The 27,283-nt window shown below is 39.9% G+C and overlaps 1 protein-coding gene across 2 annotated transcripts in view; it reads left to right on the top strand.

The window, feature by feature from the left end:
* The window catches only part of Rlip (Ral interacting protein), a 33,681-nt gene extending 9,632 nt beyond the window's left edge, over positions 1-24,049 (top strand). For both annotated transcript variants that reach the window (XM_028184293.2, XM_028184295.2), the window contains 6 exons: positions 17,653-17,762; positions 18,990-19,141; positions 20,199-20,379; positions 21,337-21,461; positions 22,687-22,870; positions 23,236-24,049. In XM_028184293.2, coding sequence (XP_028040094.2) covers positions 17,653-17,762; positions 18,990-19,141; positions 20,199-20,379; positions 21,337-21,461; positions 22,687-22,870; positions 23,236-23,946 — 1,463 coding nt within the window. In that variant the 3' untranslated portion in view covers positions 23,947-24,049. The remainder of the gene's footprint in view (positions 1-17,652; positions 17,763-18,989; positions 19,142-20,198; positions 20,380-21,336; positions 21,462-22,686; positions 22,871-23,235) is intronic.
* Positions 24,050-27,283: the final 3,234 nt, after the last annotated feature.

The raw sequence follows: 27,283 nt of genomic DNA, 5'->3' as shown, positions 1-27,283 counted from the left end.
CCGAGCAAGCGAAAGATTCTATGATTGATTCACGAGCGCACCGAGTAAACGATCCTATTCCATACAAATATGAGCTAACTTTTACGCTATCGAGAACGTTAATAAAAAACTCGCACTAAGCACACTGATTTTGAGTCCCGTGCAAGCGAAAGATTCTATGATTGATTCACGAGCGCACCGAGTAAACGATCCTATTCCATACAAATATGAGCTAACTTTTACGCTATCGAGAACGTTAATAAAAACTCGCACTAAGCACACTGATTTTGAGTCCCGTGCAAGCGAAAGATTCTATGATTGATTCACGAGCGCACCGAGTAAACGATCCTATTCCATACAAATATGAGCTAACTTTTACGCTATCGAGAACGTTAATAAAAAACTCGCACTAAGCACACTGATTTTGAGTCCCGTGCAAGCGAAAGATTCTATGATTGATTCACGAGCGCACCGAGTAAACGATCCTATTCCATACAAATATGAGCTAACTTTTACGCTATCGAGAACGTTAATAAAAACTCGCGCTAAGCACACTGATTTTGAGTCCCGAGCAAGCGAAAGATTCTATGATTGATTCACGAGCGCACCGAGTAAACGATCCTATTCCATACAAATATGAGCTAACTTTTACGCTATCGAGAACGTTAATAAAAAACTCGCACTAAGCACACTGATTTTGAGTCCCGTGCAAGCGAAAGATTCTATGATTGATTCACGAGCGCACCGAGTAAACGATCCTATTCCATACAAATATGAGCTAACTTTTACGCTATCGAGAACGTTAATAAAAAACTCGCACTAAGCACACTGATTTTGAGTCCCGTGCAAGCGAAAGATTCTATGATTGATTCACGAGCGCACCGAGTAAACGATCCTATTCCATACAAATATGAGCTAACTTTTACGCTATCGAGAACGTTAATAAAAAACTCGCACTAAGCACACTGATTTTGAGTCCCGTGCAAGCGAAAGATTCTATGATTGATTCACGAGCGCACCGAGTAAACGATCCTATTCCATACAAATATGAGCTAACTTTTACGCTATCGAGAACGTTAATAAAAAACTCGCGCTAAGCACACTGATTTTGAGTCCCGTGCAAGCGAAAGATTCTATGATTGATTCACGAGCGCACCGAGTAAACGATCCTATTCCATACAAATATGAGCTAACTTTTACGCTATCGAGAACGTTAATAAAAAACTCGCACTAAGCACACTGATTTTGAGTCCCGTGCAAGCGAAAGATTCTATGATTGATTCACGAGCGCACCGAGTAAACGATCCTATTCCATACAAATATGAGCTAACTTTTACGCTATCGAGAACGTTAATAAAAAACTCGCACTAAGCACACTGATTTTGAGTCCCGTGCAAGCGAAAGATTCTATGATTGATTCACGAGCGCACCGAGTAAACGATCCTATTCCATACAAATATGAGCTAACTTTTACGCTATCGAGAACGTTAATAAAAAACTCGCACTAAGCACACTGATTTTGAGTCCCGTGCAAGCGAAAGATTCTATGATTGATTCACGAGCGCACCGAGTAAACGATCCTATTCCATACAAATATGAGCTAACTTTTACGCTATCGAGAACGTTAATAAAAAACTCGCACTAAGCACACTGATTTTGAGTCCCGTGCAAGCGAAAGATTCTATGATTGATTCACGAGCGCACCGAGTAAACGATCCTATTCCATACAAATATGAGCTAACTTTTACGCTATCGAGAACGTTAATAAAAAACTCGCACTAAGCACACTGATTTTGAGTCCCGTGCAAGCGAAAGATTCTATGATTGATTCACGAGCGCACCGAGTAAACGATCCTATTCCATACAAATATGAGCTAACTTTTACGCTATCGAGAACGTTAATAAAAAACTCGCACTAAGCACACTGATTTTGAGTCCCGTGCAAGCGAAAGATTCTATGATTGATTCACGAGCGCACCGAGTAAACGATCCTATTCCATACAAATATGAGCTAACTTTTACGCTATCGAGAACGTTAATAAAAAACTCGCGCTAAGCACACTGATTTTGAGTCCCGAGCAAGCGAAAGATTCTATGATTGATTCACGAGCGCACCGAGTAAACGATCCTATTCCATACAAATATGAGCTAACTTTTACGCTATCGAGAACGTTAATAAAAAACTCGCACTAAGCACACTGATTTTGAGTCCCGTGCAAGCGAAAGATTCTATGATTGATTCACGAGCGCACCGAGTAAACGATCCTATTCCATACAAATATGAGCTAACTTTTACGCTATCGAGAACGTTAATAAAAAACTCGCGCTAAGCACACTGATTTTGAGTCCCGAGCAAGCGAAAGATTCTATGATTGATTCACGAGCGCACCGAGTAAACGATCCTATTCCATACAAATATGAGCTAACTTTTACGCTATCGAGAACGTTAATAAAAAACTCGCGCTAAGCACACTGATTTTGAGTCCCGTGCAAGCGAAAGATTCTATGATTGATTCACGAGCGCACCGAGTAAACGATCCTATTCCATACAAATATGAGCTAACTTTTACGCTATCGAGAACGTTAATAAAAAACTCGCGCTAAGCACACTGATTTTGAGTCCCGAGCAAGCGAAAGATTCTATGATTGATTCACGAGCGCACCGAGTAAACGATCCTATTCCATACAAATATGAGCTAACTTTTACGCTATCGAGAACGTTAATAAAAAACTCGCACTAAGCACACTGATTTTGAGTCCCGTGCAAGCGAAAGATTCTATGATTGATTCACGAGCGCACCGAGTAAACGATCCTATTCCATACAAATATGAGCTAACTTTTACGCTATCGAGAACGTTAATAAAAAACTCGCGCTAAGCACACTGATTTTGAGTCCCGTGCAAGCGAAAGATTCTATGATTGATTCACGAGCGCACCGAGTAAACGATCCTATTCCATACAAATATGAGCTAACTTTTACGCTATCGAGAACGTTAATAAAAAACTCGCGCTAAGCACACTGATTTTGAGTCCCGAGCAAGCGAAAGATTCTATGATTGATTCACGAGCGCACCGAGTAAACGATCCTATTCCATACAAATATGAGCTAACTTTTACGCTATCGAGAACGTTAATAAAAAACTCGCACTAAGCACACTGATTTTGAGTCCCGTGCAAGCGAAAGATTCTATGATTGATTCACGAGCGCACCGAGTAAACGATCCTATTCCATACAAATATGAGCTAACTTTTACGCTATCGAGAACGTTAATAAAAAACTCGCACTAAGCACACTGATTTTGAGTCCCGTGCAAGCGAAAGATTCTATGATTGATTCACGAGCGCACCGAGTAAACGATCCTATTCCATACAAATATGAGCTAACTTTTACGCTATCGAGAACGTTAATAAAAAACTCGCGCTAAGCACACTGATTTTGAGTCCCGAGCAAGCGAAAGATTCTATGATTGATTCACGAGCGCACCGAGTAAACGATCCTATTCCATACAAATATGAGCTAACTTTTACGCTATCGAGAACGTTAATAAAAAACTCGCACTAAGCACACTGATTTTGAGTCCCGTGCAAGCGAAAGATTCTATGATTGATTCACGAGCGCACCGAGTAAACGATCCTATTCCATACAAATATGAGCTAACTTTTACGCTATCGAGAACGTTAATAAAAAACTCGCACTAAGCACACTGATTTTGAGTCCCGTGCAAGCGAAAGATTCTATGATTGATTCACGAGCGCACCGAGTAAACGATCCTATTCCATACAAATATGAGCTAACTTTTACGCTATCGAGAACGTTAATAAAAAACTCGCGCTAAGCACACTGATTTTGAGTCCCGAGCAAGCGAAAGATTCTATGATTGATTCACGAGCGCACCGAGTAAACGATCCTATTCCATACAAATATGAGCTAACTTTTACGCTATCGAGAACGTTAATAAAAAACTCGCACTAAGCACACTGATTTTGAGTCCCGTGCAAGCGAAAGATTCTATGATTGATTCACGAGCGCACCGAGTAAACGATCCTATTCCATACAAATATGAGCTAACTTTTACGCTATCGAGAACGTTAATAAAAAACTCGCACTAAGCACACTGATTTTGAGTCCCGTGCAAGCGAAAGATTCTATGATTGATTCACGAGCGCACCGAGTAAACGATCCTATTCCATACAAATATGAGCTAACTTTTACGCTATCGAGAACGTTAATAAAAAACTCGCGCTAAGCACACTGATTTTGAGTCCCGAGCAAGCGAAAGATTCTATGATTGATTCACGAGCGCACCGAGTAAACGATCCTATTCCATACAAATATGAGCTAACTTTTACGCTATCGAGAACGTTAATAAAAAACTCGCACTAAGCACACTGATTTTGAGTCCCGTGCAAGCGAAAGATTCTATGATTGATTCACGAGCGCACCGAGTAAACGATCCTATTCCATACAAATATGAGCTAACTTTTACGCTATCGAGAACGTTAATAAAAAACTCGCACTAAGCACACTGATTTTGAGTCCCGTGCAAGCGAAAGATTCTATGATTGATTCACGAGCGCACCGAGTAAACGATCCTATTCCATACAAATATGAGCTAACTTTTACGCTATCGAGAACGTTAATAAAAAACTCGCACTAAGCACACTGATTTTGAGTCCCGTGCAAGCGAAAGATTCTATGATTGATTCACGAGCGCACCGAGTAAACGATCCTATTCCATACAAATATGAGCTAACTTTTACGCTATCGAGAACGTTAATAAAAAACTCGCGCTAAGCACACTGATTTTGAGTCCCGAGCAAGCGAAAGATTCTATGATTGATTCACGAGCGCACCGAGTAAACGATCCTATTCCATACAAATATGAGCTAACTTTTACGCTATCGAGAACGTTAATAAAAAACTCGCACTAAGCACACTGATTTTGAGTCCCGTGCAAGCGAAAGATTCTATGATTGATTCACGAGCGCACCGAGTAAACGATCCTATTCCATACAAATATGAGCTAACTTTTACGCTATCGAGAACGTTAATAAAAAACTCGCACTAAGCACACTGATTTTGAGTCCCGTGCAAGCGAAAGATTCTATGATTGATTCACGAGCGCACCGACTAAACGATCCTATTCCATACAAATATGAGCTAACTTTTACGCTATCGAGAACGTTAATAAAAAACTCGCGCTAAGCACACTGATTTTGAGTCCCGAGCAAGCGAAAGATTCTATGATTGATTCACGAGCGCACCGAGTAAACGATCCTATTCCATACAAATATGAGCTAACTTTTACGCTATCGAGAACGTTAATAAAAAACTCGCGCTAAGCACACTGATTTTGAGTCCCGAGCAAGCGAAAGATTCTATGATTGATTCACGAGCGCACCGAGTAAACGATCCTATTCCATACAAATATGAGCTAACTTTTACGCTATCGAGAACGTTAATAAAAAACTCGCACTAAGCACACTGATTTTGAGTCCCGTGCAAGCGAAAGATTCTATGATTGATTCACGAGCGCACCGAGTAAACGATCCTATTCCATACAAATATGAGCTAACTTTTACGCTATCGAGAACGTTAATAAAAAACTCGCACTAAGCACACTGATTTTGAGTCCCGTGCAAGCGAAAGATTCTATGATTGATTCACGAGCGCACCGAGTAAACGATCCTATTCCATACAAATATGAGCTAACTTTTACGCTATCGAGAACGTTAATAAAAAACTCGCACTAAGCACACTGATTTTGAGTCCCGAGCAAGCGAAAGATTCTATGATTGATTCACGAGCGCACCGAGTAAACGATCCTATTCCATACAAATATGAGCTAACTTTTACGCTATCGAGAACGTTAATAAAAAACTCGCACTAAGCACACTGATTTTGAGTCCCGTGCAAGCGAAAGATTCTATGATTGATTCACGAGCGCACCGAGTAAACGATCCTATTCCATACAAATATGAGCTAACTTTTACGCTATCGAGAACGTTAATAAAAAACTCGCACTAAGCACACTGATTTTGAGTCCCGAGCAAGCGAAAGATTCTATGATTGATTCACGAGCGCACCGAGTAAACGATCCTATTCCATACAAATATGAGCTAACTTTTACGCTATCGAGAACGTTAATAAAAAACTCGCACTAAGCACACTGATTTTGAGTCCCGTGCAAGCGAAAGATTCTATGATTGATTCACGAGCGCACCGAGTAAACGATCCTATTCCATACAAATATGAGCTAACTTTTACGCTATCGAGAACGTTAATAAAAAACTCGCGCTAAGCACACTGATTTTGAGTCCCGAGCAAGCGAAAGATTCTATGATTGATTCACGAGCGCACCGAGTAAACGATCCTATTCCATACAAATATGAGCTAACTTTTACGCTATCGAGAACGTTAATAAAAAACTCGCACTAAGCACACTGCACTCGAAACAAAAAACAACTTTGCTCTCTTATTGCACATACATGTTTCAAAACGGAGCAGTTCCAATAAATAAAAAAAACCTTTGTAAATTATGTTTAAACGTACCATTGTAGGTTCCATTATGAGAAGTCGTTTCACGGTAACGCGATTTGAAACGTTTACAGTCGTTCAATGTACGCAATTCGTAACGCCTGCACGAATGGTGTTGCGATTATACTTTTGCTAAGAACACTAAATATTAATCTTTGGTAATATAATAAATGTAATAAAATATGTTGGCTTGTTTGGTTAAAATGTATCAAGTGAGATCGGTAATTTTAATCGCAATTATTATTTTATAACCGTTATACCAATTTCTGCTGGCTTTTTGGGTGGAAAATTTCACGGGTATGTACCGCCATCCTGCCTATTTCTGACATATGCGTGGCACTAATCTAAGGACTTGGACCTGCCGTCCGCATAAATCGGCATAGAACATGTCACATTGAGTTATTAGCCACGCAAATAGATATCTATTTTAGTTTTTTATGATTACTAATGAAACAAATATAATAACAAAATCAATAATACTAGAATGTTCTATTGAGTGTAAACCAGAATCTTTTTTTAAAAAATATGTTTTTTTTGGACGTCCGTCAGTCCGTTCTAATTCGGGTAAAAAATACAAAAATACTTTGTCTTATCGGATATCGGAAAAATTTTGAAGCATTTTTTTCCTCGTCTACTCCATGTTTCACTAATGACCTATCGTTAGTTCGTACTTATGTTTGAGAGCAATCAATATTCGTAAAAAAATTGTTTTTGTTTTTATTGCTTAGATAGATCGACTAGCTCACAGTCCACCTGCTGTTAAGTAGTTACTGGAGCCCATAGACATCAACAACGTAAATGCCGCCACCCAACTTTGAGATACAAGTTCTAAGGTCTCAGTATAGTTACAATGGCTGCCCCACCCTTCAAACAGAAACGCATTACTACTTCACGGCATAAATAGACAGGTTGGTGGTACCTATCCGTGCGGACTCACAAGAGGTCCTACCTTCAATAAACTAAAAACTATCCCCAAAAAAGACTTTCAATAAAATTAAATATAAAGGTTTGTCATAAGAATCATCATTAGAACGTCATCAAATCATCAAGAACATAATTAGGTATTTAGAAAAAGTTATAAACACTAAACACCCAATTTTAAAACAGACTAAGCCGTATAGCATAATTTGTATTTATAAAATTTGGGCGTGTGGTTGTTGTACACATGTGAATGAACGTACAATGCGAATGAAATTGGTACAGAGTAAACCCGTAATATCAATTGGAGTTTAAACTAAAAGGATTAAGCGGCCACCAGGGTACAGTTAAACAATGAGATTGGGTTTAAGCTATTCTTTTCAAAATGGCCGATCTAAATCATCAGCTGTTGTTTCGTGTCAAACTCCGTAAATAAACATAGGCATCTATAAACTCACGTCCGATTCTGAATTGTGCAAGGCTAATAAATGAAAACAAATAAACTATTCTATTCTTTGATTATCTTTTTTGTTTGTTTGCTCCTTTGTTTGATTCTTTACAATATCAGTTTTTTATATATTAATTATATTGTCTTACTAAACTGTCCAATAATTCAGAAAACTATCTAAAAAAAATTGAGAACGTCTTTTCCCCTCAATCTACAGTTATTTTTTTTAAATCATTCATCATCTGTCAATTTCCGGTCACCGTTCTCGTCGAACCCGTCGCTTGCGACGAAGGGCTCGACGAGCGAATTAACCCACAGACACAGCCCACTGAGTTTCTCGCCGGATCTTCTCAGTGGGTCGCGCTTCCGATCCGGTGGTAGATTCTGCGAAGCACTGCTCTTGCTAGGGTCAGTGTTAGCAATTCTCCGGTTAGAGCCCCGTGAGCTCACCTACACACGCTAGGGTAATCTGAAATAGCCTCTCAAGGCTATCAGCATAAGTAGGAAAAAAACTGTCAATTACAGTAAAGTAATTTCAGCTTTATAAATTGAATCTCAAAATGTTGCTACACGCTAAACATCATTTCAGTTTAGCTAAATTATGTTGGTTTTCATATTGATATTGTGCAGGACGAAATAGGGTTTTAAATAGTTTTATCAAACAAATAGAATTAATATAGTTCATAAGTAATTACGTAACATAAATGTATAATCTTAAGTTATTTTATAGTCAATATGTTAGTGTATCAGATCAGAGAATGTAAATAGACCAATAGGAACGATTTGTGGAGCGCTTTCACTACGGTAACATACAGATCAAGGGACCCCCGAAAGTGGCGCGTCGATAGCGCGTCGCGAGATGGGGTACTGAAATAAATATAAAAGGATGGCCATTTATAGGCAAAAACAGTTCCCAGTGAATCTTCGACAAAGAACCATCAGCAAAATAGAAACAGTTACCAGCAGTTCTCCAATAGTACAGTTATCAGAAAACCACCAGTGAATCAGCTACCAGTGAACCAGACAGTTACCTGTGAAACCTCGCTACAGAAGCCGAAACCCATCGAAAGAAACAGCCGTCTTCTACCAGCGCACAAACAGACAGCAAAAACCATTATTACACGACTCGGAAACAGCCATACAGACCGGGTCGTGTACATTTCATGGTCCATTCGAGCCGGATAGAGGACACATTTCATTATTCTCTCGAGCCGGGTAGAGGATACGTTTTGAAAAGGAAACTGGAACAATGCCGATAACGCGGTCAACAGGAAGAGGACGGATCGAAACAAAACAGTCGCCGCCCTCAGAAACCACAGCTACAACACAGAGCGTGTGGACAGAAACAACCGCGAATACCGTCATGAGTCTGGTAGCCCCCACAACAGAATCATCGTGCGCAACAGCCAACACAGAAGCCACGACGAAAGTCGCAGAGAAACCTGGGAACTCAAAAACAGAGGCCGTCAAACAGTATATAGCCAAACAGAATGACGTGCCAACAAAACAGGGCGCCGGTACAGTCAAAACTGACCGGTCGCGAAACAGAAAAGAACAGAAGATAGCCAAAGCTAGAGAAGAGCTCGCCCGCCTACAGGTGGAGTTAGCAGCCGCCCGATTGGCCACGCTCGAAGCTGGATCTGATGACGAAAACAGCGAATCAGAATACAGTAAGTCAGAACTCGACGAAAGAGTGGGCACGTGGTTGGAAACCCAACCCACAAAAACGGAAAATCACGACCGACATAAGGAAACACCGGCGGGAGCCTGCGACAAACAAGACTTCTCAGATCTAACCGCAGCAATAACACTCGCCGTCAAAGCCGCCCGCGAACCAAGATACACAGAATTGCCATTCTTTAATGGAAATCACCAAGATTGGCTATCCTTTCGTGCAGCTTATCAAGAGACAATGAATTCCTTTACAAAAACAGAAAATATAAACAGACTCAGAAGGAACCTGAAAGGAAGGGCAAAGGAAGCCGTTGACGGATTACTTATAACAAACGCTGATCCGTCCGACGTCATAAGAAGTCTAGAAGCGCGATTCGGAAGACCGGAAACGATAGCCATAACGGAGTTAGACACGCTACGAGCTCTGCCAAGACTAACAGAAACACCAAGAGACATTTGTATATTCTCCAGTAAGGTGACCAACGCCGTAGCTACGCTTCTTGCATTAAATTGCACACATTACTTATATAATCCGGAAACTACCAAAACAATGTTAGAAAAACTCACACCAACACTACGTTACCGATACTACGACTTCACCGCGATACAACCGAAGGAGGATCCGGATCTGATTAAATTTGAAAAATTCATGAAAAGAGAAGCCGAACTGTGCAGCCCTTATGCACAGCCTGAACAGGCGGGCCACTACTCGCAGCCCGCACAACATAACAGACGCACACAAAACGTGCACATAGTCAGTGAGAAGCCATCACGAGCTAAATGTCCGTTATGTAGCAACACCGAACACACCACAACAGACTGCTACATATTCAAGAAGGCAGACTCAAACACAAGATGGGACATCGCTAAGAATAAACACCTGTGTTTCCGATGTCTACAGTATAAGAATAAAACCCACAACTGTAAACCGAAGACGTGTGGCATCAATAATTGCAAATATACTCACAACAAGATGCTACACTTCGACAGAAAAATTGAAAAAACAGACAACAGTGACAACGAAACAACAGAGAACATTAATTCCGCTTGGACCGGAAAACAGAAACAGTCCTATTTGAAAATAATCCCAGTCCAAGTACAAGGACCGATAGGCACGGTTGATACATACGCGCTGCTTGACGATGGATCAACGGTGACACTCATAGACGAAATCATTTGCAAGAAGACTGGAATAACAGGACCAATCGATCCGTTACACATACAGGCGATTAACAACATAAAATCAACGGAAACAAGGTCAAGAAGAGTCAACCTCACGCTCAGAGGCCTCAACAGTCGAAAAGAAATAATACAAGTGAGAACAGTTAACGACCTACAAGTAACAGCACAAAAAATACCAAAGGAACAGATAGATGAGTATTCGCACCTACGAGATATCAGTGACATCATCACGTACGAGAACGCGAAACCTGGAATCCTGATTGGCCAAGACAACTGGCACATGCTACTAGCTTCGAAAGTTAGACGAGGCAACAGGAATCAGCCAATAGCGTCACTGACACCTCTAGGCTGGGTATTGCATGGAGGTCGCACTCGTACCCTAGGCCACCATATAAACTACATAAATCATGCTAGCGAAACCCAGGAAGATGATAAAATAGAAAACCTGGTAAAACAGTATTTCGCTATGGATGCGCTATGCATCACACCAAGAAGACCAAAAACAGACCCAGAGGAACAGGCGCTTCGCATCCTCAACAGCAATACAGTCCACACAACAGATGGAAGATACGAAACTGCTCTGCTCTGGAAAACAGATAATGTCAGTCTACCAGACAACTACAATAACTCGTTAAAGCGACTGATAAATATAGAAAACAAACTCGATCGTAATCCGGAACTGAAACAGAAATACACAGAACAGATGGAAGCACTCGTCGCGAAAGGCTACGCCGAGCCCGCTCCAAAAACAAAAACAGAGAACAGAACGTGGTATCTACCTCACTTCGCCGTCGTGAACCCCCTGAAGCCGGAAAAACTCCGAGTCGTCCACGACGCCGCCGCCAGAACAAGAGGGGTAGCTTTAAATGATATGCTGCTTAAGGGACCGGACCTACTCCAATCACTACCAGGAGTGATAATGCGATTTAGACAGCATAATATAGCAGTAACAGCAGACATCAAGGAGATGTTCATGCAAGTGAAATTGAGACATGAAGACAGAGACGCGCTCCGCTATCTCTGGCGCAAAGATCGCCGAGATGACAAGCCCCCAGAAGAATACAGAATGACCTCGTTGATCTTCGGTGCGTCAAGTTCTCCTTCTACAGCAATATATGTAAAGAACTTGAACGCCCAGAAACATGAAGCCACGCACCCGGAGGCGGCAGCCGCAATACAGAACAAACACTACGTAGACGACTACTTGGACAGCTTTAAAACTTTAAAAGATGCAGTACGCATAACAACAGACGTTCGTCGTATACACGAAAAAGCTCATTTTGAATTAAAACAGTGGAAGTCAAACTCGCTGAGCCTACTTGAAACCCTTGGTGAAAACGAAAATGGAAATCAAGTGGAACTGTACAAGCCTGAAGAAAAAACTGAACGAGTACTCGGGCTCATATGGAAAACAGAAAAGGACGTGCTTACCTTCGACCTCAATCTGACAAGAATACCTCCACCGCTCGTCGAAGGCAAGACCCCGACCAAGAGAGAAGCACTAAAAGTCGTAATGTCGTTATTCGACCCGCTAGGCTTCGTGTCCCCAGTCACAAATAGAGCAAAACAACTTCTGCAAGAAGTGTGGCGGCGAGGAACATCATGGGACGATGAAATAGATAACGACCTGTCGACACACTGGCAGGCCTGGGTGAAGCAGCTGAGAAACCTGCACAATATAGCCATCCCAAGATGTTACTTAAACTACAGCGACACGACCACATTACAGCTACACGTCTTCACCGACGCAAGTGAATCCGCCTACGCTGCAGCACTATACTGGCGAACGATAAGTCCGAATAATAGAATCGACGTGTCACTGATTATGAGCAAAGCAAAGGTAGCGCCCCTGAAACTCACTTCTATACCGAGACTGGAACTACAAGCCGCCGCTCTCGGAACACGCCTCGCTGAAGCTGTAATAGCGGAACACGACAGAAAGCCGGATTCGAAGACCTTCTGGACCGACAGTAAGACAGTATTAACATGGATAAGAACGGGATCACGCTCGTACAAACCATACGTCGCCCACCGCCTGGCTGCTATAGAAGATAGTTCAACAGTAAACGAGTGGCGATGGGTACCCACGAAGCATAACGTGGCCGACGACGCAACTAGAGACGTGCCAATATCGTTCGACAACGAACACAGATGGTTCAGAGGACCGGAATTCCTACACCAGCAAGAAGAATCCTGGCCTACGGAATCAGCAACAGCAACAATAGAACCGACAGGCGAAGAAAAGATACATCACACGATCGCCGTCAACCTTAAAAACAGACTAACTGAAGGTTTACCAGACGTATCCCGGTTCTCGAAATGGGAAAGACTCCGATACACCACAGCCAGAGTCCTACAGTTTATACAACTTTGTAGGCGCAGAACAGAACAGGTACACCATAGAAAAAACAAAAGAAACAAAGAAGCAGACCCCGCGTGGGCCGAACGTAAACAACGAACAATGGTTTCGCCGAAATCCTTTAAAACCAAAACGGAAGATAGAAAATACCATCCGATCTCAGCTGAAACATTGAAAACGGCTGAGGAACTGCTTATGCGCGCGACACAAGAAGAAAGCTTCGCTCAAGAAATCAAGGACATCCAACAACGAGGAGGCGTGAACCAGAATAGCCGCCTCCACAAACTCAGTATTGTATATGAGAACGGATACCTACGAATACGAAGCCGTATCGAAGCAGCAGAACGAATACCAACAGAAATAAAGAGCCCGGTGATCCTGGACGGAAACCACCTCACAACTAAGTTGTGGATAAAATATATTCATCACAGATTACATCATGCTGGAGTCGAAGCTACAATTAACGAGTGTCGTCAGCAATACTGGATAGTGCGTATACGCCCAGTGACTCGCACCATAGTGAACAAATGCCTACAATGCAGAATGAAGACACAGATACCGTCGTACCCGAGGACCGGAGATCTACCACTGTGCCGTCTAGCCCATCACAAAAGACCATTCACTTTCACGGGAGTTGATTACTTCGGTCCGCTAACAGTCACAGTCGGACGAACCAACCAAAAGCGATACGTAGCAATATTCACTTGTCTAACAATACGAGCCATACATCTTGAAATAGCCGCATCACTAAACACCCACTCTGCAGTAATGGCGCTCCGAAGAATGATAGCACGACGAGGTTGTCCGACGCAGATATGGTCGGACAACGGCACCAACTTAAAAGGAGCAGACAGAGAACTACGCCGAGCCATCGACGGTGCAACCGCAAAGGAAGCAGCGAACAGAACGATCTCCTGGAGATTCATCCCACCCGGAGCACCGTTCATGGGAGGTGCCTGGGAAAGGATGGTGCGCTCGGTAAAGGTCGCGTTAACGGCAACACTCCATGAGCGAAGTCCAACGGAGGAAGTGCTCTCGACGTTATTAGCTGAAATAGAATATACGGTAAACAGTCGGCCTTTGACTCACGTTTCGGTCAGCGTGGACGACCCCGAAGCCCTAACCCCGAACCACTTACTACTAGGCGGGCCGGGGCGAGTACCAACACCAGGGACATTTGATGAAAGAGACACATTGACGCGAAACAGTTGGAGAGCGGCACAACGACTCGCTGACCTGTTCTGGACGAGGTGGGTTAGAGAGTATCTCCCCGAGCTGCAGCACCGGCGGGAGCCTCATGGCCGAGGCATCCCCGTGAAAAACGGAGATTTAGTCCAGCTTGTGGACAACAACTTGCCACGAAACACATGGGTGCGAGGAAAAGTGATCGCGACGTATCCAGGACCCGACAACGTGGTGCGCACCGTAGATATCAGAACCAAAGGGGGAGTTCTACGGAGACCAGTACGAAAACTACTGATCCTGCCCATCGAAGAAGACCATCCTGCACCGAGAAATAATGCGACGGACTCGCACGGCGGGAGTAATGTGCAGGACGAAATAGGGTTTTAAATAGTTTTATCAAACAAATAGAATTAATATAGTTCATAAGTAATTACGTAACATAAATGTATAATCTTAAGTTATTTTATAGTCAATATGTTAGTGTATCAGATCAGAGAATGTAAATAGACCAATAGGAACGATTTGTGGAGCGCTTTCACTACGGTAACATACAGATCAAGGGACCCCCGAAAGTGGCGCGTCGATAGCGCGTCGCGAGATGGGGTACTGAAATAAATATAAAAGGATGGCCATTTATAGGCAAAAACAGTTCCCAGTGAATCTTCGACAAAGAACCATCAGCAAAATAGAAACAGTTACCAGCAGTTCTCCAATAGTACAGTTATCAGAAAACCACCAGTGAATCAGCTACCAGTGAACCAGACAGTTACCTGTGAAACCTCGCTACAGAAGCCGAAACCCATCGAAAGAAACAGCCGTCTTCTACCAGCGCACAAACAGACAGCAGAAAATATTATTACACGACTCGGAAACAGCCATACAGACCGGGTCGTGTACAGATATTATGAAAAAACAATCCATGAAAGAATCCATGGATCACATTTGAACTAAAATGGTTTTAATCTTTAGTTTAAACCACGATTGATATTAAAGACCTAAATCTGTAGCGATTTTTTAAAAACTTGAACAATTCTCTCACATTCGGCAATTGTTGCCTATTTTTGATTGAGTTTATTTTTTTATCGGCATTATTAAAATTAACTATGAACTTTAGTAGTCAATATCAATGATTTATTTCGAACATTATGACTTGATTCATTTTTATTTTCCCATGCAAAATTATGACCGAATGGAGATAAAAATAACTAAGTGCGAACTTATTTCATATACACATGCTCTCTATTCCAATTTAGAAAAATGGCATTTATTAAAAAGCATATTTTTTTTTGTGTTTATTAAATTAATTAATCAATTTGGACCATGCCATTGCATGCCATGCACCATTTGGCATGCTGAAATCGCAGTTTGCAAGTCTTTGGTACAACGAAAATTTTGCATAAAGACGTGCAATTTTTTAAACTAACACTTACAAACATGAGAGTGAGAGAAAAACTATTATACATACCAAATAACGTTTCATGCAACTCTGATAATGTATTATCTGTGCAAATAATTTGAGGGCGTGTACGATAACGCAGAATAAAATTTAAATCGTTCCGTGGTGTTTAGTAAACGCTGTAACCTTTATTAACCGTTTTTTTATTTAATTTAGTTAGTCTATTTTGCTTTCGCGTTCAGTAATGACGATGTTTCGTTTTATTCTTCTGTTTTATTAACATTACCGTCGAAACAATGAATCCTTTTGCCAACGGATTTTTAATAGACGGTAAGCGTAACATTTCTATGTATTACTACTATGTATACTATTTCTGTGTATACTAGCTACTCTTAGTGAGCTTAATGAATTGATAAGATTATTTAGTTCGAACACTATATAATCTGATATCGATCGACATAATTGAGTATTTTGTTTTAGGTATTATTAAAAATTGTCATAAATTTAGTTCATTCGCCGATGTAAAGTTATTTAACTACTAGCGACCCGCCCTCGCTTCGCTTCAGAAACATTAAAACATACATGAAACCAAAAAAAAAAAAATTAAAAAAAAAAAAAAAAAGCCTATGTTCATCAGGGACAATGTCGGCTTCTAATGGAAAAAAAATTTTTCAAATCGGTCCAGTAGTTTCGGAGCCTATTCGAAACAAACAAACAAACAAATCTTTCCTCTTTTAATATTAGTATAGATTTCTGCTGAGATGTTTTGGGATACATGAAAGACAACATTTTAATTTATTCGAATAGTATGTGTTTTTTTTTCAGTTTTTGTTTTTAATGGTTTTACAACGAATTTAGTATGACAAACGTTGTACGAATTAATTCTTGTTTAGTCAACATTTCGGCAAGGCTATGTTATGCTGATAAGTAAAATACATAAAGAATATTAAGGTGCACAAATTCGGAGACAAAAGTTTTCCATTCGTATCGTAAAAGTAGTTTATTTACAGTAACGAAGTTACATAGATTGTTTTACCTTGGAAATAATAGGTATCCTATAATTGAGTCGTCTATTATCAAAGGTGGCAATCTGTGCATTTGGACAAAAAAATGTTATTGATATGTCAATACAGATCGATTTGAATATAATCGTCTCCTTCAAAGAATACGGTTCAAAACCTGCATTAAATAAAGGTTAATACTTAACCTGTTATTTATCTAAGATGTCGTTCAGAATAGTTTCGTGACTGCCAATGGAATACAAAGTCAATAATTCGTTTTTCTGATTTACCAATAATTGTCCAAAAGTCACATTGCCGCCTTTGATAATAGTCGACTCAATTGCGCTTTTATTAGCTTGACTTGATTTTTTTTTTTATTGCCCTTGTAGGCAGACGAGCATACGGCCCACCCGATGGTGAGTGGTTACCGTCGCCCATGGACTTCAGCAATGTGCCAGGGGCTGCCTACCGCTTAATACTCTACACAAGCCTCGTTTGAAGAAGGACATGTCATAGCGCTCGGGAAACACCGTGGAGGGGAGCTCATTCCATAGCCGGATGGTACGTGGCAAAAAAGACCTCTGGTAACGCACTGTGGATGACCGCAGTGGCTCCAGGTAGTATGGATGAACTCTACTCCGGTGGCGGGCGGTGCGATGGTAAAAACGAGATGCCAGTATCATCTCGAACAACTCCTCAGAGCACTCCCTATGGAACATACGGTACAAAATACAGAGGGAACCGAAGTCCTTCCGCAGACCCAGAGGTTCCAAACGATCCGTGAGGATGGGGTATTTTGTCTATGCAACGGAAACTTTCAACGTAATTTTGGTTACTGGAGCCCATAGACATCAACAACGTAAATGCGCCACCCATCTTGAGATATAAGTTCTAAGGTCTCAAGTATAGTTACAACGGCTGCTCGTCCACCCATCTAAGCACAAAAAAAAAAGTTGTAATTTTTTTTTCAGTTGCGCTCCCTATATTCGGTGTACCACTGCAACAGTCTGTGGAGCGCTCTCGTTGCCATGACGACACCGGTCTGCCGCTGGTCGTCCGAGACAGCATCGATTACTTACAGGTATACCTAATATACGCTTCGTGAATCCAACGTCCAATAAAACAATCTCATCGTAGTTACAAATCATGATGGTTGCTACTAAAAATGTTTTTAATAGTTTTTTTTTTTAATGTATTATGTGATGGTGTTCTATTGTATAGTCAACTTTCTAAATCTTTGATAAATAATTTTGCACTCATAATTTACACTAGACGATGACCGTATTTTTATTTATTTTTTGATAAATTGTGTTTTTTTAGAAATTATATTTAAACACGAATTACATATTGATAAAATAATGAAATATTCCAAGAACGTTTAGGCATTTTTAAGTGACCACGTGAGTTAAAAAGTCACAAATAATATAAATGAACAATTCATTTTCTTGGTCTAACCTTAAACCAAACACTCATTGGCTTCGGGTGGCTTAACAACGCCATCTGCTGAAATAGCTTTAGTGTTATTGTGTCTTTAAAGCAGTTAGTTTCTCTCAATTAAGAAAAATAGTATTATTATTCGCAAATAGACATCGGGAAGAGTCATAAAGTTGATTATCGATAAAGTTGATTATTGAAAACACGAATAAAACAACATTTTCTAAAAATAAATCGTAGCTAGATCGATTTATCGCCCCCGAAATCCCCTGTATACTAAATTTTATGAAAATCGTTGGAGCCGTTTCCGAGATTCAGATTATATAGAATACAAGAATTGCTCGTTTAAAGGTATAAGATACGCTTCGTGAATTCAACGTATAATAAAACAATCTTATCGTAGTTACAAATCATGATGGTTGCTATTAAAATTGTTTTTAATATATGATCTATTATATATAGTCTACTTTCTAAATCTGTAATGAATAATTCTGCACTCATAATTTATATAAGGAAGAGAAATATTTGGGCCAAATAAGATGCTTATAAACGACATTCGAAATTTCCTCTATAATGTTAGCAACATCGTCAGGTTTGAGCCCCATGAGTTCACCTACTAGCCCGGTGACGCTGTTGTGATCTCTCTAGACCATCAGCTTAGGTAGATAAAAAAGGAGATAGTTAATATACGGTATGGTTCGCTCTTTGAATTATAAGGAAAGAAAAAATACTGACGACTACATCTTCTTTTTCGGAACTTGAAAATGTCGTTAGCGCATTTCAGGATTTTGGCGGATTATCTATTCTCTAGCTCTAGCTACGACTACATGGTAAATAGGATTAAATCATCAAAAATATGATATTTATATTCTAGGCACACGGATTAAAATCGAAAGATATATACCGGACCGAACCGGATAAGATAAAGTTTCAACAACTGAGGAAGCTGTTCACGGATCGAGGGCCTACATTCCCGTATCACTGGGACGTTCCTGTCGCTTGCGCTATGCTCAAAGCTTTCATCAGGTAAAGAACCCTAATACTTTTTAATATTCCAACTGGCAAACGTCTGTTCAAACTATGATACCCTCGCCTGTCACCTCGAAATGTTATCGTGAAACTCGGCATGTCTTTTAACATGACTTGGCACTTGGCATATATAATACCGATCGGCAGAGTATTCGATAACAATATACTCTATTTATTAATTGCCTGAACACTACAATAGACGGAAACTATAGACGTCTTAATGAATGGCGCCACCCACTTTAAGATATGAGGTTAAGGTCTCTATTGAATTGAATAACAGCTTGACTATTTAGCAGACTTTTTGGTGGAAACGCGAAGAGCGAAGTTGTGTGAATTGTTTTATTTTGTCTATTTAGTGTATCTTCAGGTTTAAATGTGTAATAACGGTGGTTTATTAACTGTTTAATATTTGTGAAAGTGCACAAATGTGGGAAAATGTGACAAAGTCGCTAGACGTAGCTTCTCGGGATCCTCCAAAAAGTCAACTGGAAAAGTCTCAGTAAATAAACACCATTTTACTGAGATTATATTTCATCCCATTACATCTCATCTCATTTCATTTAATTTCATCTCAGTTGATTAATTTGGGTTTCCTTCGTTTTTTAGTATTCAAAGCTGTAAATAATTAAATCGGCGAATTATAAAAATCTTATTACTTGCTAATGCACAAACCGTGCCGGAGCCAAAATATAAAGAAGAAGAAAACTATTTAGCAGCCAAGATAAGCACGATAATAGTAACGCCCATGCGAAAGCCTCCCTATACACCCCACTACTACCAATCTCTTAATTATAATATCAAAATTTATCAATTAGCTTAATTTGTTTACATAATAAATTACATTAAAAAAAACGTCATGTAAATAATTACGATTGTGCTAAGATTCGTAGAGACATGACGCATTCGCTGCGATCTTAATAATTGTTCACATATAATTAGTATAATAGTTATAGGCAATTAAAATCTGACGCTAGATCGTCACAAATAAAAGTTTGACTGTTTATCAATATAACGATTTAATGTATGTTTATATATACGAATCTCCACATCGCAGTGAACTCCCGGAATCGATACTAACACAAGAGCTGCACGGACAGTTCGAACAAGCCACCGCTATAGCCGAACCTCAGCGGGAAGTGACGATGACGAACCTCATCAATAAGCTGCCGAACTGTAACCACAATCTGCTGGCTTGGCTGATGAGACATTTCCATCACGTTGTCTCCAACGAGCAGGTTTGTGACTCTACTTGCATTTGGCACTTTTGTTCTTCTAACTGATAAAGTCGGACCGGTTACGATATTTTCAAATTTGTTTTTGCTTATTCTGTTAGTGATACGAACCTTTTTTGTGTATTTTGTAGTAAATAAGTCATGTAAATAGTAATCTATATCTTTTGGGTTTGTGGCGATATTACTGCCTTACTTTGAGGCGTTGGTATGGTAGTGCATACATTTCTACATTATAGAGCGATAAGGTCAGATCTCTCTCAGATCTTATTCAAAAATATTTTCCATAGGAATTCGTCTTTACTTGGAATCTCAACTTTGGCTATAGTTTGTGAATCAATCGTTCAAAGAATCTGTATAATATAAGAGAAAATAAATCAGCTAGTTAGTATTTTCTTTTGTCTGTTAGCTATTAAGTATTATCAATAAAAAGTTATAGAAAAAGAGAAAATGTGATACTTAAAAGTGAATCTTAATTTTGAAATTCGACCATAATAAGTGATTATTATGGTCGAATTTCAATCATTAGTCATCCAAAAAAGTATTTTATGGCTATAGATGAACAAACAAGCTTACGGTCCAACTGATTTAATCTATGTCAAGATAAAAAATGTAGGGTGTCAAAAAACCATACCATTTAGCGAAAAGGAAATAGACCACTACCCCTACAATCAATAAAAAAAATATTAATTTCACAATCTAACCAAATGTATAGTTTTAGTATACGTCATTACGGCATGTTATTCCTTAAAGACCTCGAATGATCCTTATCAGTGATTGTAAATACATACAGTTAGATAACATAACAAGATTCAATGCTATCGGTAGGCAACAGATTGGCTTTGCCCCTGCTATTGCTGGAGTCCATGGGCAACGGTAACCATTGTACCAGGTGGGCCGTGTGTACGTCTGCCTTCAAGGGCAATAAAAAAAAATCCAAATATAATAAATTTAATATTCCAGGTGAATCAAGCGAACATACAAACGATAATGGCAGCTATGGGAGCGGCTTTGAATATGTCACTCAATCTGCTGACTTACCTCGTAACGAAATCGGAAAAACTGTTCCCTAACGTCCGACTCACGAAGTAAGTTATTATTTAAGTCGTCGTGGCCCAAAGGATAAGACGTCCGGTGCATTCGTATGTAGCGATGCAACGGTGGTCGAATCCCGCAGGCGGGTACCAATTATTATTTATCTATTGAAATACGTACTTAACAATTGTTCAAATGTAACAAATGTAACACGATTGACTTCCACGGTGAAGGTTATTCCTTTTACGTTGTAGATGTCTATGGGCTCCAGTAACCATTTAACACCAGATGGGCTGTGAGCTCGTCCACCAGTTTAAGCAAACAAAAAAAAAATTTTTTTTTATAAAGAAAAGTCTTTTCTTTAACCTGCCATTCTTTTTTTTTATTTTATTTTTATTGCCCTTGTAGGCAAACGAGCATACGGCCCACCTGATGGTGAGTGGTTACCGTCGCCCATGGACTTCAGCAATGCCAGGGGCAGAGCCAAGCCGCTGCCTACCACTTAATACTCTCCACAAGCCTCGTTTGAAGAAGGACATGTCACAGCGCTCGGGAAACACCGTGGAGGGGAGCTCATTCCATAGCCGGATGGTACGTGGCAAAAAAGATCTCTGGAAACGCACTGTCAATGAACGCAGTGGCTCCAGGTAGTATGGATGAACTTTACTCCGGAACTCTATTCAGCTTAGGACAGATGGCGCGCGATTAGTGTCAATAAATTGATGTTTGAGTTTCCAATAAATATTTCGCGATACGAAACACAATCGCCTCGCTGTTCTCAGAGGTTAGGAGCCCATAGACATCTACAACGTAAATGCTGCCACCCACCTTGAGATGTGAGTTCTAAGGTCTTAGTATAGTTACAACGGCTGTCCCGCCCTTAAAACCGAAACACATTACTGCTTCACGGCAGAAATAGGCAGGGTGGTGGTACCCACCCGCGCGGACTCGCAAGAGGTCCTGGCACCAGTGATTACGCAAATTATAATTTTGTACTCTCCCGCTTCGCTTGGCATTTAAAATTAACATTATTATTTATTGTCATTATTATTAGGGAGTCCAACACTCACATAAATATTAGCGTATCCATTAAGTACATGTATTTTCAACATGGATACCAAGTTTCAAGTCAGTCGGATGCATGGTTCATTAGTTATAACGGAGCATCCGTAAAAGCCACTGTAGATTTATATATTAGTAGAGATGTTATTCCTACACCGTGGAAGTCAATCGTGTTCACATTAGTTAAATACGTATTTCATTTCGCTGTATTGACAGATACGTGCCGCCTCTCCACTCGCTGCCGGCCGACTTCCCCGACTCCGCCGCCGAGATGAGCGCGGAGCTGCGGAAACAAGAGTCTCTTCTCAGTCAGATCCACGCGGAGATGCACGCCGGCTTCATAACGGCCGCCAGAGACCAACAACTATGGGAGGCGCAGCGAATTGTAACACAACTCAAGGTAATGTTAGAACCCGTAGTACGTCTAATGAATACGCCTCAAGAGTTATTTGAATTCACACTCGTTTTTTTTTTATTTATTGCTTAGATGGGTGGACGAGCTCACAGCCCACCTGGTCTTAAATGGTTACTGGAGCCCATAGACATCTACAACGTAAATGCGCCACCCACCTTGGGATATAAGTTCTAAGGTCTCCGTATAGTTACAACGGCTGCCCCACCCTTCAAACCGAAACGCATTACTGCTTCACGGCAGTAACAGACGGGGACAGAATAGACTCACAAGAACTCTTACCACCAGCAAAATTTGAATTTTATAGAATGATTGACTAATAGTTATTATCGATAATTGATGTTTTGTTACAGCGTAAACTTCGTTCGGTACAAAAGTCAACGGAGCCTAACGCGGTGCCCACGCAGCAATCATCCGTAGACGAGAAGCAACCGGACGAGGAGACGACGCGAGGGAGCTCGCAGCCGACCGAAGCCGAGAAGCCGGTCCGCGAAGTCGATAGGCCAGTCCGCGAAGTCGAGAGGCCAGTCCGCGAAGTCGAGAAGCCAGTCCGCGAAGTCGAGAGGCCAGTCGACGCGTTCGAACCCAAGGAATCGCCGCTCGACCAAGACGCAACCTTCGAGGCGGAATTCGAAGACAACTTCGACTTCAAGCCGGACAAAAAAACGACCACAGAGGAAACACAAGCTACGGAACCCGTCCAAGATAAACCGAAACTCACCGAGAAAGAACTCAAAGTGTTGCGTCTCGAATTAGAGAACGCTGAATACCTGCAACTGAAGTCGTTGTTGCAAGCGAAGATCAATTCGGAACAATTCGAGATTGTCAAACTGAGGAGTTACGTCGCTCTGAAGAACAAACAGGAATGCAACCTACAGAATAACAAAGATGCCAAAGAAAATTCCAGCATCGATGAGCAAGAGTTAAAACAGAGGCTGATGAAAGAAAACGCTTTGCTCGAGCAGAAAAGACTGAATTTGATCAACCAGATCTTTCAAGAGAGGGTCGCGTGCATCCAGCTGAAGATAGAGCTCGCGATGAAAGAGATTCTGTCTAAATCATAAAATCTTCGAGTCTCAAACTAGTTTTAAGTTTATTTATGCACTTCTATTCCATGTAACAAATGTAATTTAATGTAAATTAGTAATAAAACCAGTTATGAACTAATTCTTTGTTTATCTGTCGAAGGCAAAACGTGGACTAGCTCAGTTTTTTTTTTTTTTAATTGAACATATAAAAAGAATATTGAGGGAGTCCATATTGTATATAATTAACACCACAGTTGAAACAATAGGAGTTCTAAGTTATACACATTATTATTTTTTTGTCCGTTTAAATTTTCGGCGGTAAAAAGGTCCCGTGTCCAGACTATCTTCTTTTTCCCCCTCTCGTGCGTTCCGGCTTACGCATCATAAGAAGGTGCGTTCTTAAACGCCACAATATGTTAGCAAAATCGAATTACAGCAAAAATATAAAATCTTTCAGAAATTATTAAGTGTCAAACTTAGTTACGTAATAATTATCCGAACAAAATTTATAAATTATGATTCATGACATCACCGATAGATAGATAGAGGGCGTGGGCGAATGATAAGTGTTGATTAAAAAGAATCGGTTTTATTAATTCCTATATTATTTTAAAACCTGTTTTTATTTGATTGTCTATTTACAAATTGATTCATTTTTAAATGCTGTTACGTATTAACGTACATTATTAAACATATACATAATATAATCAGACTGCGGTGTCGTCAATCGTCCGTGACCCCGAAAACTAAAGTATTCGAAATGTCGGAAATAAGATAATGACAATAAAAATCGCGAATTAAATCTTAAACGTGGTTGTAATTATGTCTATGACTCGCGTATACCACACAAACGATTTTAAAAAAAAGCATTTTTTTTATCGCTTAGATGTGTAGACGAGCTCACGGTCTGGTGTTAAGTGGTTTCCGTAGTCCATAGATATTAACAAAGTAAATTATGACGCTCACCTTGAGATATGAATCGTAAAATCTTAGTTTTTACAGTACCTACAACGGCTACTCCATCCTTTAAACCAAAACGCATTACTGCTTCACGGCAGAAATAGGCGGGGTGGTGGTACCTCCCAGTACGGACTAAAAACACGTCCTGCCACCAAAAAATCATGAACAATTTCTTTTTAAACGATTCCTTAAACCGTACGGGTCTCAAACTGAACTTTACGTAATCAAAACGATAACACCAGAACTGCTTTTTTTTTCTACCTAAGCTGGTAGCCTTGAGAGGCTATGCCAGCGTAATCTAACGAGTAGGTGAGCTCACGGGACTCAAGCCTGAGGTGCTCAAACTGAAAATCTATTTTGCATAACACTCTTGGTCCAACGAACACAGAAGTAAAATTTATTTTCAAGGCTACGAAATTATTACGAAGATTAGAATTTAATCAATTATAAATTTAATGTTTATCGACAATTAGATACGCAATGATTGACAACCGGGAAGTCCTTGTTGTTAGTATTTATTGTTCTACAAACACAATGAAAGTGCTGCATCATTTTTATTGAGTTTGATTTATTTCGTCATTTTTCGGTTCTTACCCCTAAATCTCTTTAACTCTCACTATAAATTTAATAACCTATAATAAGTGTTATCTATGACTTTTTATTGGTGGCAGTGATTAATAATGGCTGGCAAGTAGGTATCGCCATCTTGTTCAATTTCGTCGCCATGACAATATAATTCGAATTCAAAATTATATCTTTCGATTAAATCGAATTCAAAATTAAATAAAATTTGGAGTGTCTGTTTGTAATATTGAAATAACCGTTTTTCACTACATGCATATGAATATATATACGGTACATACACTAAACAACACTTTTTACAATTTTTGTCTGTCTGTCTGTCTGTTTGTTCCGGTTAATCTCTGAAACGGCTAGACCGATTTTGACGAGACCTTCACTAATAGGTAGCTGATGATTCAAGGACTAACTTAGGCTACTTTTTTTAGACTAGCTTCGCCACGCGGCGTCACCGGCAGTACGACAATAAGCGCGTGTAACATCGCGGGGCTCACCTAGTAATTTAATAAAAACTTCACATATATATATATTTTAATATACCTATCTGTCAAGCAATGCAACTATGCTATTGTTTGAAATCTGCAAGAAGAAAACAATGTTTCTCAATAAATACGCTGGTAACGTCTGTTAACGACCGAACACAATGATCCGATATTGTGTAATAAAAATGAAATTCGCAAAATTTAAAAGTAAATTTGCGTAATTACATATATATGCTAGTTCGTATTGTGAGTGCGCAAGAACACGGGTACCAACATCCCGCCTTTATTGCCGCTTTCAAGGCGACACTGGATTTGTTTATCGCTTTATTTCTTCTCTAATAATACTCAACACACAATTACTGTGTTATATTTCTAATATTAGCTGTATATAATTGTGAGGACACCGGTTCAAGGAAAATACTATTAATTTTACATGATAACGAAATCCACATGTGTTGTAGGTACCAACCGCAATAACATTTTTCTTTTAATTAAAAAATAATTGTATGTACCTACTTTTTAATGGCGCCTTTATTAATTAATGCGATTAATTTTTAACGTAAAAAGTACATGTTTTACTTTTTGTATGGCATGTAAAATCCTTTTTTTTGCTATTTATTTATTTTATTATTATTTGTGGTCATAGGTTAACAAAGATTAATAGGTTAATATTAATAAATACATATATCACTGTGTCCTGCTAGTAAAGCTTACCATACTTATGGTCACTATCGACACAGCATTGATTGAATATTGGTAATCCGTACAAAACGTCGTTGCGATTTTTATTAACGACTTTTAATATACCTAGTTAATATAAGCTTTAATAAAGTAAAATAAAATGAATTTAGGCGAAAACTTGGATCTCGTAAACACGGTAATGTGAATTTATCCACGTACATTAATAAATTAAGTCGAATTCACAATTCAGTTGTTTTGGAAGAGCAGTTAAGCCACTCAACGGACCAAAACGTGCAAGTACCCAACACACTAGCAATGCGCAGCTAAGCCACTGCCTACCCTTGAGAAATCCTTCGAAAGGACCGGCTGAAAGAGGACATTTCATAGCGATCAGAAAATAACGCGGAGAGAGAGATTATTCTTTCTTGTACACAAAAAAAGGAGTTCATTTCTGATCCAGTCGGTACGTGGAAAGCATGATCATAAGAACCCGTAGATAGTAAGCAATACTGCTGCGGGCGCAGGTGGATCGACGGTGTCAAGAAAAAATGAGGTTATTGGGAAGAATTTGTTAGGCTAGTTAGGAAAAAAAATAATCTCTTTTTATTTTCTTCTTACTACTACGGATCGATGAACTTCAAGAAGGTCACAGCATTATATTTCTGAAAATT

This window comes from Bombyx mandarina, chromosome 07 (assembly GCF_030267445.1).
Source record: "Bombyx mandarina strain Sakado chromosome 07, ASM3026744v2".
Classification (NCBI taxonomy): Eukaryota; Metazoa; Arthropoda; class Insecta; order Lepidoptera; family Bombycidae; genus Bombyx; species Bombyx mandarina.
This window is presented reverse-complemented; position numbering and strand designations above follow the sequence as displayed.